We start from the raw sequence: 12,932 nt of genomic DNA, 5'->3' as shown, positions 1-12,932 counted from the left end.
CGTGGGATGCAGGGTGCTGGATGCAGGGTGTGGGGTGCAGGGTGCAGGGTTTGGGATGCAGGGCATGGGATGCAGGGTGCTGGATGCAGGGTGCAGGGTTTGGGATGCAGGGCGTGGGATGCAGGGTGCTGGATGCAGGGTGTGGGGTGCTGGATGCAGGGTGCAGGATGCAGGGTGCAGAGTTTGGGGAGCACAACGCAGGGCGCAGGGTGGAGGGTGAAGGTTCTGGGGTGCAGCGTAGGGTGCAGGGTACGGGGAGCGGAGTGCGGGATGCAGGGTATAGGGAGCACGGTGCAGGATACAGGGTGCAGGCTTTGGGAAGCAGAGTGAGGGGTGCAGGGTGCAGGTTTTGGGGTGCAGGGCGGTGGCCTGGCACGGCGCAGCACTGCAGGGAGGTTCACGCCGACGCGGGACCCTGCGTGCCTCGGGCTGACATTCCTGCCGCTCCCACCTACGCCCAGCAGCCACCCCACAGCCCAGCCTCCCCGCTCCGCCTCGGCGCTCCGCGGGGCCGCGGCTGACCAGGCCTGCCCCAGCCGTGCCCGGGCAGGCTGCGCTCCCCCTGCCAACCGTGCCGGCGGCGTGCCAAGCCTGGCGCAGCTCCCCGTCGCCGCTGCACCCGTCCCAGCGCCGTGCGTGCAGCCCAGGCACGTCTCCAGCTGCCTGGCATCGTGCCCCCGCCGGCCCCGACCCCATTCCCACCTGCCCGCCCGCCTCCGCTCTCCCGGGCTGCCCATGGGCCGGGTGCCCAGCCCCGCTGCCTGCCCTGCTGCAGCCCTGCGGGCTCCCAAAAGTATGAAATCCAGCGGGAAGCAGAGTGGCCCCGCGGTCCCCACCGCCCCCCGTCGCGGGTGGCCGAGCCCCTGCCTTCCACCCGTCCGCGCTCCGCCGCCACGCACACGTGTTCGCTGCCCGGCGTCCTGCAAGAAATCGAACCGACGGGACCTGCAATTAATACCCGCGATAGAATAGAGCCGATTATAATAATTGGCACAATAATTGCGTTACACCTAGGGAAGGGTGTAAGCAGAAAGCCCTGCAAAAGAGACTCTTTGTCTTTGCTTTTTTGTTTTCTCTCCAGCTCACAGGTAATAGCCAGGAATGGGCAAACCCTCTTTTAATGGACTCTTAATAATGCTGTAATTTCCCTTTGCAGGGAAAGTTTTCCAAACAGTCAAAGATTCAAAACAAAGCAATGATTGTTCCTATTAGCATTAAATTCTACTCTGGGAGAGAGAATAAATCAAGCAAGGGGATTCAATTCAAAACAGAACTATAAAAAATCCAATAATGATTTTTTAATATTAATAAGAAAAATATATTGTTATGCACCCTTAGCATTTAAACTTCTAATCCAATCAGCGCAAAGTGCAGAGATAAATCACAGCCGCAGAGGAGAAGGGAACAACCATCAAGCAGGCAGCAATAAAATGCTGTCTTACATCCCTGGGACAGGCATAGGTTTGACAGTCTCAAAAAAAAAAAAGCCGAAATTTATGAGCCTGTCGCTCCGCAAGCTTGTTAATTCCTTCCCTGCATCTCCGCACGCGCCCTCCACCTGGGGCAGGGAGGGCGCGAGGGCCGGCTGCCGGCCAGGCAATTTGCAGGCAGGAGGTAACAGCAGGCAGCCTGGCCGCCTGAGCCCGTCGGCGTGGCACCGCAGAGCCGGGACTTGCCCTTCTGCACCCTGCTTCAACCCGCTCCCCGCAGCCATCGGCTCTCAGCAGCTCCGACCGGCTGTGCAGCGGGACGGCATGGCTCCCGGTGCCCTGCACCCGCAGGGGAAGGAGCCAGCGGACCCACTGCTAGCGGCGGTCCCAAGCGTGGTGCCAAGCAAGCATGGTGCCAAGCACGGTCCCAAGCATGGTCCCAAGCACGGTGCCAAGCACGGTCCCAAGCACAGTCCCAAGAGTGGTCCCAAGCATGGTGCCAAGCACCGTGCCAAACACGGTCCCAAGCACGGTCCCAAGCACCATGCCAAGCATGGTGCCAAGCACGGTCCCAAGCACGGTCCCAAGCGTGGTCCCAAGCAAGCACAGTCCCAAGCACGGTCCCAAGCGTGGTCCCAGGCACGGTCCCAAGCACGGTCCCGGTCGTGGTCTCCCCAGCTCTCCCACCCCAGGGGTTGCACCGGGCATTTCCAGTCCTGCGCTACCAAACACCTCCGAGAGCCTGGGCTCCAGGGATGCTCGAAACATAAGCGCGCTCTGAGTGGCACTCGCTCCCAGCATCGGTGGGTGCCGGGATGCGGCCCACGGTACCCACACGGCCCCCTAGTCCCCCTCCGCTCCCCGTCCCCGCGTGCAGAGGGGACGCCAGCCCTTCCCGTCGCACGGGTCCGCACAGGCAGAGCAGCGAAGCCACGTAATCCCCCCACGGAGCCGGCCGTCCCGCTGGGCTGGGAGACGCTGCCCGCTTTGTCTGGGTCACAGTCCGGGAATAATCCCTTTAAGGCTCCCCCCGCGGCTCGTGCGGTGCCATCCCTGTTGAACTCATTACCGATAATGGCCCCACAATTCACCACTGATGCAGCCGGGCTATTCCCCCTGATTTATCGGCTCCAGCAGATGACGCGCTGCCACAGGGGCCAGCGACGAGCCCGGGCAAGCGGTGAAACGCCAGGAAATGTGGCCAGCGGGTCTCCGGGGGTCCCCCCCAGATCCCGACCCTCGGCGCTCCTGCCGAAAGCAGCCGCATCCAGCGGGAGGGAAATGTCGAACAGCGGCAGCGGGAAGGGGGAGCAGCGACGCACCTGCAGCTGACATCCCAGCCATGCGACGGCCGAGGACAAAAGACATCTCAGCCATGCAGGGAGTTCCCGGCCGTCTGGCAAACTGCTGACGCCACGAACCAGGGCGAGAGGGCATTTGGGGACAGGGGGACGGACACGCTGCTCCTGCTCAGGAGCGCCCCAGGGCTTCCCTCCCACCAGCTCCAGGCGGCTGAGCTCCTGGGGGAGGGCTGGGGGGGCAAAGGAATAATCGCAGCATTACAGCTCCAAACCTGATGTGCTGCGGAGCATTTCTGCTCCGCTTTCGCTTTGGATGGTTTGGGCAGGGGGTCGGGGAGCCGGCGCCAGGCTCGTCCCCGCGCTCCCCAGCTTGGCACCGCTTGGGTCCCGCGCGGCGGGTGACGCCCCGTCTCCCCAGCCGCGGGGAGCAAAGCTGCTCCCCCAGCAGCACAGGGCACCCAGAGACAGGCCCTCCTGGCACTGCGCAATATGTTTTAAGGAAAAAAAAAAAAAGTTGATCTATCCCTGCACCTGGCTTTTGGGCTCTCCCGCTGCCAGCAGCCAGGGCTGAGGTGGCTGCGTGGTCCTCGGCGCGGACCGCCAAGCGGCACTGGGAGCATCGGGCTCCCAACGGGACGGGTGGCCCCGAGGCTCAGCCCTCCACCGCCGGCCGAGGAGGGGGAACTCGCATCCCACCATCCCGCACCACCCTGCCGTCCGTGCCAGCCCGGCTGCTGGAGGAGACGCCAGCAGTCCCCGGGGGGCACGGCCACCAGCACGTGGGGCTGCGCCTGGGAAGCGCTGGGGGACCCTGGAGAGCGAGCAGTGCCACCGCTCGCAGCATGGCAGGGCTTTCCCGCTGGGCTCCGAGTGGGATTGGCACCCCGGCACGCAGCGCCCATCCCCGACACCGTCCCTCAGGGACCTCGGCAGCGCCGAGGCTGGCACGGAGCTGGCGCAGCCCCGCAAACGCCGTCTCCTCTGTACCCCAGGGCTGGCCCCGGCCGCAGCCTCTCCCAATCCCGCGGGATAGGAACCAGACTCCCCGGGAGACGCAGAGGCTGCCCCGGGGAGGGCGAGGGTGTCTGGCAGCGCCAGGCTGCCCAACCGCGGGGAAGGGGATGTGCCATCCGGGGGGCACCCAGAGCCCGGCCGGGGGGTACTGGCATCGGGGGGGCGAGCAAAGCAGGGTTTGGGGATGGGGGGCGGCGGGGGGGGGGGGGGGGGGCGTTGAACTTTTGAACCAGCAGGCAGGAGATCTGCGCATTACCTTAACGCGAGTTAAAAATAACCGTCTCGTCTCTCGCAACGAGCCTGTCTGCAATTACAGCTTGGCATGTCTGCTCCGGAGCGTCCCCGGGCTGGCGCCGCGCCAGGTGGCAGGCGGCTCCCAACCGCCCTCGCCTTTCTTCTCTTTCTTGGGGTTAGCTTTTTTCCTTTGTTTTTTGGTTTGGGGTTTGGGTTTTTTGGGTGTCTCCCCCCCCCTTCCCAGCAAATCAAAGGTGGCTGCTCCGTGTCCCGGCTTGGGCTCCCCCGCAGCCACCGAGCCACAGCCACGTCTTCAAAAGCACGCAGAGCCCGCGGCACGCGCCGCCCCACAGCAAGGCCGTGTTGCCCCCCTGGTCCCCAAGGACGGGGGACGCCGCCACCAGCCCGTGCTCCAGGAGGGCCGCGCCGCAGCGCCAGCCCCCGCACGCTCAAGGGTCCTTCCCCGCACTGCCCTCGCGCACCCAACGCGCATCTGATTGCAACGTGCGGGCGCACGTGGGAGTGCGCGTGGCGAGCCCGGCTCGCCTGCGCCACGTGTGCACGCGCCGCGCCCCGAATGCACACGCACAGGCGTGCGAGGGAACACGTGCGAACTCAGACATGCGTGCACAGGCGGCATCGCTGCCTGCGGCTCCCCGTGCTCTGCCCAGTCCCGCGGGCAGGCGCAGGCAACGGTTCGCCCGCACCGGGGTATCCAGGTAGCGGAGCCATGCCCCCCGCATGCCCCCCTTGCCATCACCCAGGGCTGTTTGGGAAACCTCCCCGGCCCCGCAGACCCCAGGGGAGCAGCGAGCGGGGCTGCAGCCCTGGCTCGGTGGGTACAAAGTGCCACCGACCCCGGTGCCCGCGCCCGGAGGGCCAGCAGGCAGCAAAGCCCAGGAGCCTCCCTGCTGCCGAGCCCCGGCACGGCGCACAGCCCCTGTGCTGGGGAGGGGAAGGATGAGCCCCCTCCTCAAAAAGCAGGCACCAGCCACGCAACCCCAGCATCGCCCCGTCCTGCTGCTAACCCCTCTAGGGCAGCCCCTCGCTGCTGCCCCCCACCCGGCACGACAGCAGCGGTCCCGGGGCGGGGGGCTGGACACCCCCCGGCCGGAGCCGCAGCCGGCGACAGCTCAGGGTGCTCCCGGAGTGTGCCCGCTGGGAGGGAAGGGACCAGCCCGCTTCGGGGGTCCCCGCGCCCCCTCCCAGCGCCGGCTGCCTCCTGCTCCCCGCGGCGGGTGAAAGCGAGCTTTGTGCCGGGGCTTTCAGTGCTCCTGGCTGGCGCCCGGCCCAGGCACCACGTCATAATGAACAGATGCTGTCCAAAACGAGCTTCAGCAGCAGACAGGCGAGCCTCTCCGCGTGTCCTTCCGTAACCCAAAGTGCCTTTCACCTCGGCACTACTCAGGCACCTTCAGCGGGAAGCATCGGGCTAATTAAAAGTAATGCGCTCGGGGAGCGGCGAGCCCGCCGCGGTGGGTGCGGGAGGGCAGGGGGGAAGGCAGCTGCCTCCCCGCGGGCAGGGCCGGGCTGCGGTGGGATGGCAAGGGCAGACCCCATGCCCAGCGCCAGAGCATCCCCACGGGACCCGAGGGCACCGTGACACCACGGCTTGGGCGGACCCCAGGGATGGAGCGGGCAGCCTGGGGCTGGGGGTCCGACCGTGCCCGGACCCCGCTGTGGCAGCGGGGAGGCGAGATTTGTCCCCTTCCTGCGCGCTCCCTCTGTGAGGACACGGTGGTGATGGGGGTCCAACCCCGCTCCTGAAGCCCAGGGGACCTCCCCCTGCCAGCAGCATCCCAGTGAGGAGCCCACCGGGATGGGAAGCTGGGCCAAGGAGCTCCAGCTTGCTCCCCCATCCCGCCTGGCCCAAGCCGCTGAGGGCACGGCGTCCCCGTAAAATATTTACGAGGCTTTTTTAGCACAAAGCGAAGCACCGGGAAATTCGTTTCCCAGCCCAGGGTGCTGGGCCTCCCACGGCAGCACCGGGCAAGCGGGAGCGGGGGATGCGCACAGGGACCCCCGCACGGGGACGGACAGGGATAACGCCGGGCTGCTACGGTCCTAGTCTGCAGGATCTTAACTGTAGTTTATATTCCAGCGGTTATTAAAAATAAAGGGGGGGGGGGGTGCGGTGGGGAAGCTAAGAGCAGAGCAAGCTGTTCATTTGGAGCCTTTCCCTTGGGTTTAATAAAGCCCCACTCACTGCTGTAGTATCATTTTTATGCTATCATAAAGCCGGACCATTTAGCAGGTTTGTGTTACTTCAGCAGTTAGCGCTGCATGAAAAGCGATTCCAGAAGAAGGGGGAAAAAAAAAAAAAAAAATTAGAAGGAAGATGAAAACCTCCAAAAGGAGAGAGAAAAGTGAGGCGGGAAGGGGGAGAGGAGCACGGGGAATTCCTCACAGCCGTGCCACCAGCGCAGATCTCGGCAGCTCGGGGGGAAGCAGCGGGCTCCCCCATCCCTGCGTGAAGCTGGGGACAGGCGAGGAGCCCCTGCTCCAGCCCTGGGATGCTGAAGGGTCGGGTACCCCAGCCCGGCATCCCGGGGGGACCCCACCTGTACCACAGGAGAGGGTCGAGGGGTCCCCTCGCGCGGGGGGGACCCCCGGGGCATCGCACCTGTGGGGAGCGGGGGCGGCCGATCCGGGGCTGTCGGGGGATGAGGCAGGGGGGCTCCCTGAGGCGGAGGAGCTGCTCCTGGCCCTGCTGGGCCCCCGGGACGCCTGGGCTCTCCCGGCCCCTCTGCTCCCAGCCGCGGGCAGCTCTCTGGGGAGCATCGTGCTCTCCGTGCTGCTGGAAAAATCTCCTTATATGGAGAGGATGCGGATACGTGAGCTGAGCGGAGCCAAACCGTCCCACGGGAGCCCTGACCGGGCAGCCCCCCGCACTCAGCCCGGTGCCCCGGGGCCATGCCCCCCGCCGAGCCCCCCGGGGCCGGCTGGCATGCACGATGCTAATCCCAGTGCAAATGGGAGCGAGCCCGCCGTGTGCCCCCAGAGCCATGTCACCCCGTCGAACCTGTAACTCCCCCCCGTCGAACCTGTAACTCCCCCCTTCGCCGCTGTGCCACCCCCCACAGCACCACCCGCTCCCTCGCTGGCACCCAAGCTGCCCTCTGCAAGGGGAAAGTCATCCCCGTCACTCCCAGGTGCCGGTTCCGAGCCTCTCCCGGCGTACGGGGCAACGTCCCAGGCGGATGCATTAGCCCCCGTCCAAGGGGGCTCGGGCAGGGGCTGGCATCAATGAGAGAGCACATGGAGCCGGGAGCCGCTCCCCGAAAGGATGCTCTTGCCACATCCACGCGGTGCCCGCTGTGCTCTGGGCCACGGCCACGGCTCTGCCTCCCTTCACTAGCACGGAGACGGGGACAGCCCTCGGGGGCCTCCGTGCCCAGCGAGGAGGTGAAGCACCCCAATACACCCTGACCCCACGGGGAACATGGGGCACTCAGACCGTGCTCCTACCCAAATACCCTTTCCACCCCTTTTTCTCCCCGATTCATTCCCATCCCGCCCTGCAGTGGCACTTGGGCGGTGGGTGTCTCTGGGAGGGTGTCTCTGCACGGCAGCCCCCGCCCCGAGCACGCAGCGCTCCCGGCTCCCCGCTCCCGGCAGGACCCCGCAGCCCCGGCCCCCCACTGCGGGAGCAGCCACCACGCTACCAACCCAGGGCTGTAGAGGAGGAGGAGGTGTAGGGGAGGGCTGGGAAATTAAGGTTTTCAGCGCTGTCAGAGCTGCATCAAACAGGCATCCACCAGCTGATTGCTTGATTGTTATATTTTGGATGTCAAACCGGCACAAGCAGAAACCTTTAAAATGCATCAGCGCCGCTGCCTTTTTGACGGAGGGTGTTGGTTTCCCATTAACAAGTGAAAAGCGTGAGCTGGAGCAGAAAACTTCAAGCGCTTTCGAATTGATAAAATAACAACTCCCTAATTAAGCAGAACTGTCAGTCAACGGGCGCCTGCTGCCCCGCATCAGAAAGCAGCGGCAGCAGCTCCTGGTGCACGAGGCCAACGCGCCGGCCCGGCCCGCTGCGGCACGGGGAGCCCGGGGGGTGCACGGCCTGGGGGGCAGCGGCCAGAGCATCCCCCCCTCCCCGTTAGACGGGGCTGGGTCCTGGCCCTGATGCTGAGCACGGCCGAGATATTTCGGTACTGTGCCTCAGTTTCCCTCGCCGTAAAACCATGTCATGCAACCCGCAGCTTGGTGGGGAAGGAGAGGCCTGACCCCAAAACGCACCCTGTGCCCGCATGCTGCCCCTCCGAGAGCTAACACATCCCGGCGGACACACCGGACACCACGGCCAGGCACGGCTGCAGCACCCCCACGCCAGCTGGATGTGGGAAGGGGTCCTTCTGGGAAAGTCCCCCCAGCGCTGGAGCAGGGCAGGGGGGCTTCGGAGCCATCCTGCGGGACCGGCAGCAGTGCAGCCCGTGCCCTGGCCGGGCTCCCAGACCTCTGCCGTCCCGCTCCCCCCGGCGCAGGGAGGCTGCGAAAGAGCTAATTAGGGGAGCGGTCCATTACCCGAGCCTCTGCTCCAACACCACTGTGCGGGGTAATGAAACGCTTTAAACCCACCACGCTTCTCCCAGGCCTGGGGCAGGAGGGACGCGGCATCCCCAGGGGCTCTTTAATAAGCCGCCAGCAGCTCGTTACTCCAAAATTGAGCGCCCAGCGCTCCGGGCGCTCCTGCGGCACCGAGCTGCCAGCCCCAGGGGGTGCACGGGGGCACCCAGGGGGTCCGGGGCAGGGGACAACCAGGAGGGCCACGGGGCTGCGGGGAAGGCGTTTAACCCCTGGCACGCTGCTGTCCAACGAGACCGCCAAGCACAGGGGGTCTCTGCACGCCCCTTCTCTCCGCGGGCCGTTGCAGCCCTCACACCACCCGCCCCATCGGGCGCCTGCAGCGCCAGCACAGCCCCGGGGGACCCTGCCCTGCCGGGCCCGCTGCGCGGGGCGTTTCGCCGGGCAGCCCTCGGCCTCTCCATCGGCCCGGAGAGCAGCCGAGCGCCGGGCGGCGAGCTTTAAGCCACAGTGCCAACGCGGGGGCAAGGGGGGCTGCCGGAGGGAGCAGGCGGCAGCGGCGCGGCCGGGGCAGCGGAGCCGCTTGCCCGCAGCCCAGGGGAAGGCGGGCAGAGCCACGGCAGAGCCACAGCAGAGCCGCTGCGATGCCAAGAGGGGCCGGGAAGGTGGAGAGCATCCCATCCCAGGGTGCACCCAGGTGAGCCCACCCGAGCGAGCAGCCCCTGCAAGTGCCCCTTTGCGCCCAACAGCAGCTGGACCCGCAGCCCGTCCCTCCGCCCCTGCACATCACGCGCCACGACGCCTCCGGGGACGCGGGCCCCTCGAGGAAGCCGCCAAACCCCACGCCGGCTGATGGGGCTGCACTGGCAGCACCCCGGGCAGCGTCGGTGTGGGGACGCAGGCCAGGCGCCATCGGCACCCCAAGGGACAGGGGACACCAGAAGGGCGCGGGGGGCAAGGGACGGGGCTGAACAACCCGCGTTGCTCCCACACGCTCCCTGGTGGAGGCTTTGCCGGGAGAAGGCGCTGGCCCTCCCGTGCCCCTGGGACACATCGGGGACCCCCGGGTGACAGCTGGCACGGGGAGAGGCCGCTCCGGCTTTCCCGGGAGGATGCCCTCGAGGGTCGCCTCTGCCCGGGCCGACACGGGCAGCCACGCTGCCGTCACAGCCTGTCCTCGCCCAGGGGCCGAAGCCGGCGCTGGCATAGGCGGGACGGGAAAGCTGTGCCACCTTGCGCACCCGCGCAGACACACCCGCGCGTCGCCGCTGTCCCCCGTGCAAGCCCTGGCACGCCCAGAGAGGACACGGGTGGCTCCTCCGTCCCGTGCAAGCTGCAGGTGGAACAAACCCCAGCACCTGCCCGTGACAAGGACGCTTGCTGGCCCCGCTGCCCCCAGCCGGGGTCCAGCCCACCCGGGGAGGGCTTTGCTCGACGGCTCCGGCTCACGTGCCGGCACCGGGAGACACGAGCATCCCCCTTCCCCACTCCCGCCCGGCGCAGCTGGGCACGCAAACTTGCTCACGGCTCCGTCCCCTCACCCTCGCTCCCCGGGGCTGCCCTTCAGGGACACCCGGCCGGGGGGTCCCCAAGCATCCCACACCCCACGGCTGCGTGGGAACCCCTTTGCCCCTCATCCCAGCACCCCCCGCCACTGGTCCAGAGCCCCAACAACCACCCCCGCCGTGCCCCCAGACCCCAACAGTGCACGCCCCCCGCTGCCCCCAATGGGTGTGAGACCCGGGGACACCCTTCTCCCCCAGCGAGTGCCCAAGGCCACGCAGGTCTCGCCCCAGGTGGAGGTTTAAGAGGTCCCCACGCAACTGCCGCCTCCGCAGCCCCCGCCGCCCTCCCCGCTGAATCTGCGCACTGGGGGGGACACCGGCTGCCCCCTGCCCACCCACCACGAGGGGGGCAAGGCAGGGAGGACGCCCAGCCTCCACGCAACGCCCGCTCCCGCGGCCTGGATGCGGGTGCCAGGGGCAGAGCGCGGCCTCCCCGCCCCAGAAGAGTCCCGCTTGCAACCAAGAAGGACCCCCCGCAACCGGGCTGGGTCCGGCCACCTCCGACAGAGCCGGGCACGCCGCGCCAAGACCCCCGAAGCCTCGTTACACACTAATCACACTGGAGGTGACAGGGCTTAGGGGAGGGCTTAGGAGAAATCGTCTCCTTTTTACTGACACCATCTGGACACAGGCGATCTCATCCCCCTCCCCAGCGTGGAGCCGGGCGAGCGCCCGCCGGAGGGGCCGGTGTGACCCCCGGGACCCGGCACCCCCATGCCCTCGCCCAGTGCCGGGATGGTCGCTGCGATGCAGCCCCAGCTGGCACCGAGCAAGCGGGGGATCGCTGCCTGCGCTGGGGATTTCTAACAAGCCCACGATGCCCGCCGGGAGCGGAGCCGGGGAAGCCAGCGTGGAGCTGGGGGGGCTGCGTGCTGCTGCGCGGCCCCCTGGGAGGGGGACGCGGCCCCGGGGAAGGTGGGGGCTGAGATGGGAAAGATGCGCTGGGCAAAAGTGCGCCTTTTTACCCAGAACTGGGTAAAAGCCAGCCCAGAGACACCTGTTTGGGGACAGCCCTCCCTCGGGCTGTCCTCCCGGGCACGCCGCGGCACTCTGGGACGGGGTACGGCCGGGGTGCCCGCAGGCAGGGACAGGCAGAGCCGTGGCAGCGGGGCTGTCGTTCGCCGTACCCCGGTGCTCACAGGCCGGCGGCGGAGCCGGCCGCGACCACGCTCCCCGCCGCCATGCCCCTGACCTCCCCGGGAGGATGGCGGCGCAGCGCTCCGGCCCTGCCGCGCAAGCCAGCCCCAGGCCCAGGGGTGAACCGGGGACGAGCTCGCCCCGGCTCCCACGCGCAACGCCGCGAGGCACCGGCTCCCCCCAAAACTTGACCGAGCCCTTATCCCCCCAACCACCAGGCAAGCGGGGACGTCCCCAGCCCCACAGCCGGGGCCAAGCTCCGGCTGCCCCCGGGAAGCATCCCGCGTCCGGCGCGCCTGCGGGAGCAGGGGGGAAAGTTGCGCTGGGGCTCGGGTCGGGGGGTCAGGTACCTTCCAGCCGGCGGAGCTGTTGCTGTCTCCTTTATCCTTAAAGTAGGGGACGTATCGCACCATCCAGTCGTAGATCTGCGAGAGGGTGAGGCGCTTCTCCGGCGAGCTCTCGATGGCTTTGGTGATGAGGTCGGCGTAGGAGAGGTTGCCCCAGGCGTTCCTCCGGGAGGTCTTGGCCTTGCGGAGCTGCCCCACGTCCGCGCCGTGGGGCGGCAGGGAGGCGGCGGGGGCCCTGCGCTCCGCCGGGGCCGCCGCGTTCTCGGCTCCATCCCCGCCACCGGCCGCCAGCGCCGGGGGTGCCCCCGCCGCGCCCCCATCCTCCTCCTCCGCCGCGAAGTCGGGGTGGGGGAGAGGCCAAGTGCAGGACCGGGGCCGGCTCTGCGGCTCGAAATCCGGGTCGATCTCCACCTGATGCGCCTGGAGCTTTTCTTCCATGGTCCCCTCCCCGCCGCTCCCCCCGCACCCCGCCGCCAACAACCCCCTCCCCGGAGTGACGGTCGGTTTCCACCCAAAAAAAAAAAACCCCAAAAAACAAAAAAACCCCAAAAACCCACCAACAAACCCCAAAACCAGGAGAGGGAGAGGAGTGCGCAGGGCTCCGAGCTCGGCTGGAGGGGCCCAAGGGCCGGAGGAGCCGCTCCGTGCGCCCGGCTCGGCGGGCTCTAGCAGGCGGCTCCGGCCGGCGCCGCGCCGGGCAGCGGGAGGCCGGGGGCAGCGGCGGGCGGCGGGGGACGCTGCATGTTCGTCGGTCGCCTCTCGGCCCCGGGCGAGGCGCGGGGCTTGGGTTTTGGGTTGGTTTTTGGTTGGTTTGTTCTTTGTCGGGTCTTTTTTTTTTTTTTTTCCTCTCTCTTTTCTTTTTTTTTTTTTTTTCTTTCTTTTTTTTTACCGGCCGCGGAGCTCCGGAGTCGTTCCCGGCACAAGGGACAGCGGGGCGGCTGCGGGCGGGCAGGGCGCGGGGGCTGCCGCATCCATCGGCGGCGGCTGCACCGGGCTGGCGGCGCGGTCAGGCGGCAACAGATGAAGCGGAGCGACCGGCGGCGGGCGGCATCCTCGGCCGGGGACCGGCGTGCTCCGGAGCCGGGCGGCGGGGCACCTGGGCGGGGAGAAGCGGGACGGATGGGGGCGGGAGCCTCCGGCGCGGCGGGGCGCGCAGCCTCCCCCCCCCTCCTCTTCCCCGGGGCGGCTCGGGGCCGCGGCGGGCGGCCCGGCGCTAAGTCGGGCGGCGCGGCGGAGCCATGCTGGCGGGCGGCACGCACCTGACAGCGCCGGGCGAGGGCGGCGGCGGCGGCGGGCGGCTCCCCGCCCCTACGCCCCCCCGCTCCGGTTCAGCGGCCGCGCACCTGCCCGCCGCCGCCGCCGCCGCCGCGCTGC

The 12,932-nt window shown here is 67.9% G+C and overlaps 1 protein-coding gene across 1 annotated transcript in view; it reads right to left on the bottom strand.

Moving 5' to 3' along the window:
* Positions 1-11,996, bottom strand: part of FOXO6 (forkhead box O6) — a 36,366-nt gene extending 24,370 nt beyond the window's left edge. Inside the window, 1 exon segment of the mRNA XM_075722015.1 lies at positions 11,562-11,996. Within this exon segment, the coding sequence (XP_075578130.1) occupies positions 11,562-11,996 (435 nt within the window).
* Between the last annotated feature and the right edge of the window lie 936 nt (positions 11,997-12,932).

Source organism: Pelecanus crispus, chromosome 16 (assembly GCF_030463565.1).
Source record: "Pelecanus crispus isolate bPelCri1 chromosome 16, bPelCri1.pri, whole genome shotgun sequence".
Taxonomy (NCBI): domain Eukaryota; kingdom Metazoa; phylum Chordata; class Aves; order Pelecaniformes; family Pelecanidae; genus Pelecanus; species Pelecanus crispus.
The sequence above is the reverse complement of the archived record's forward strand: the minus strand, read 5'-3'. Positions and strand labels throughout refer to the sequence as shown.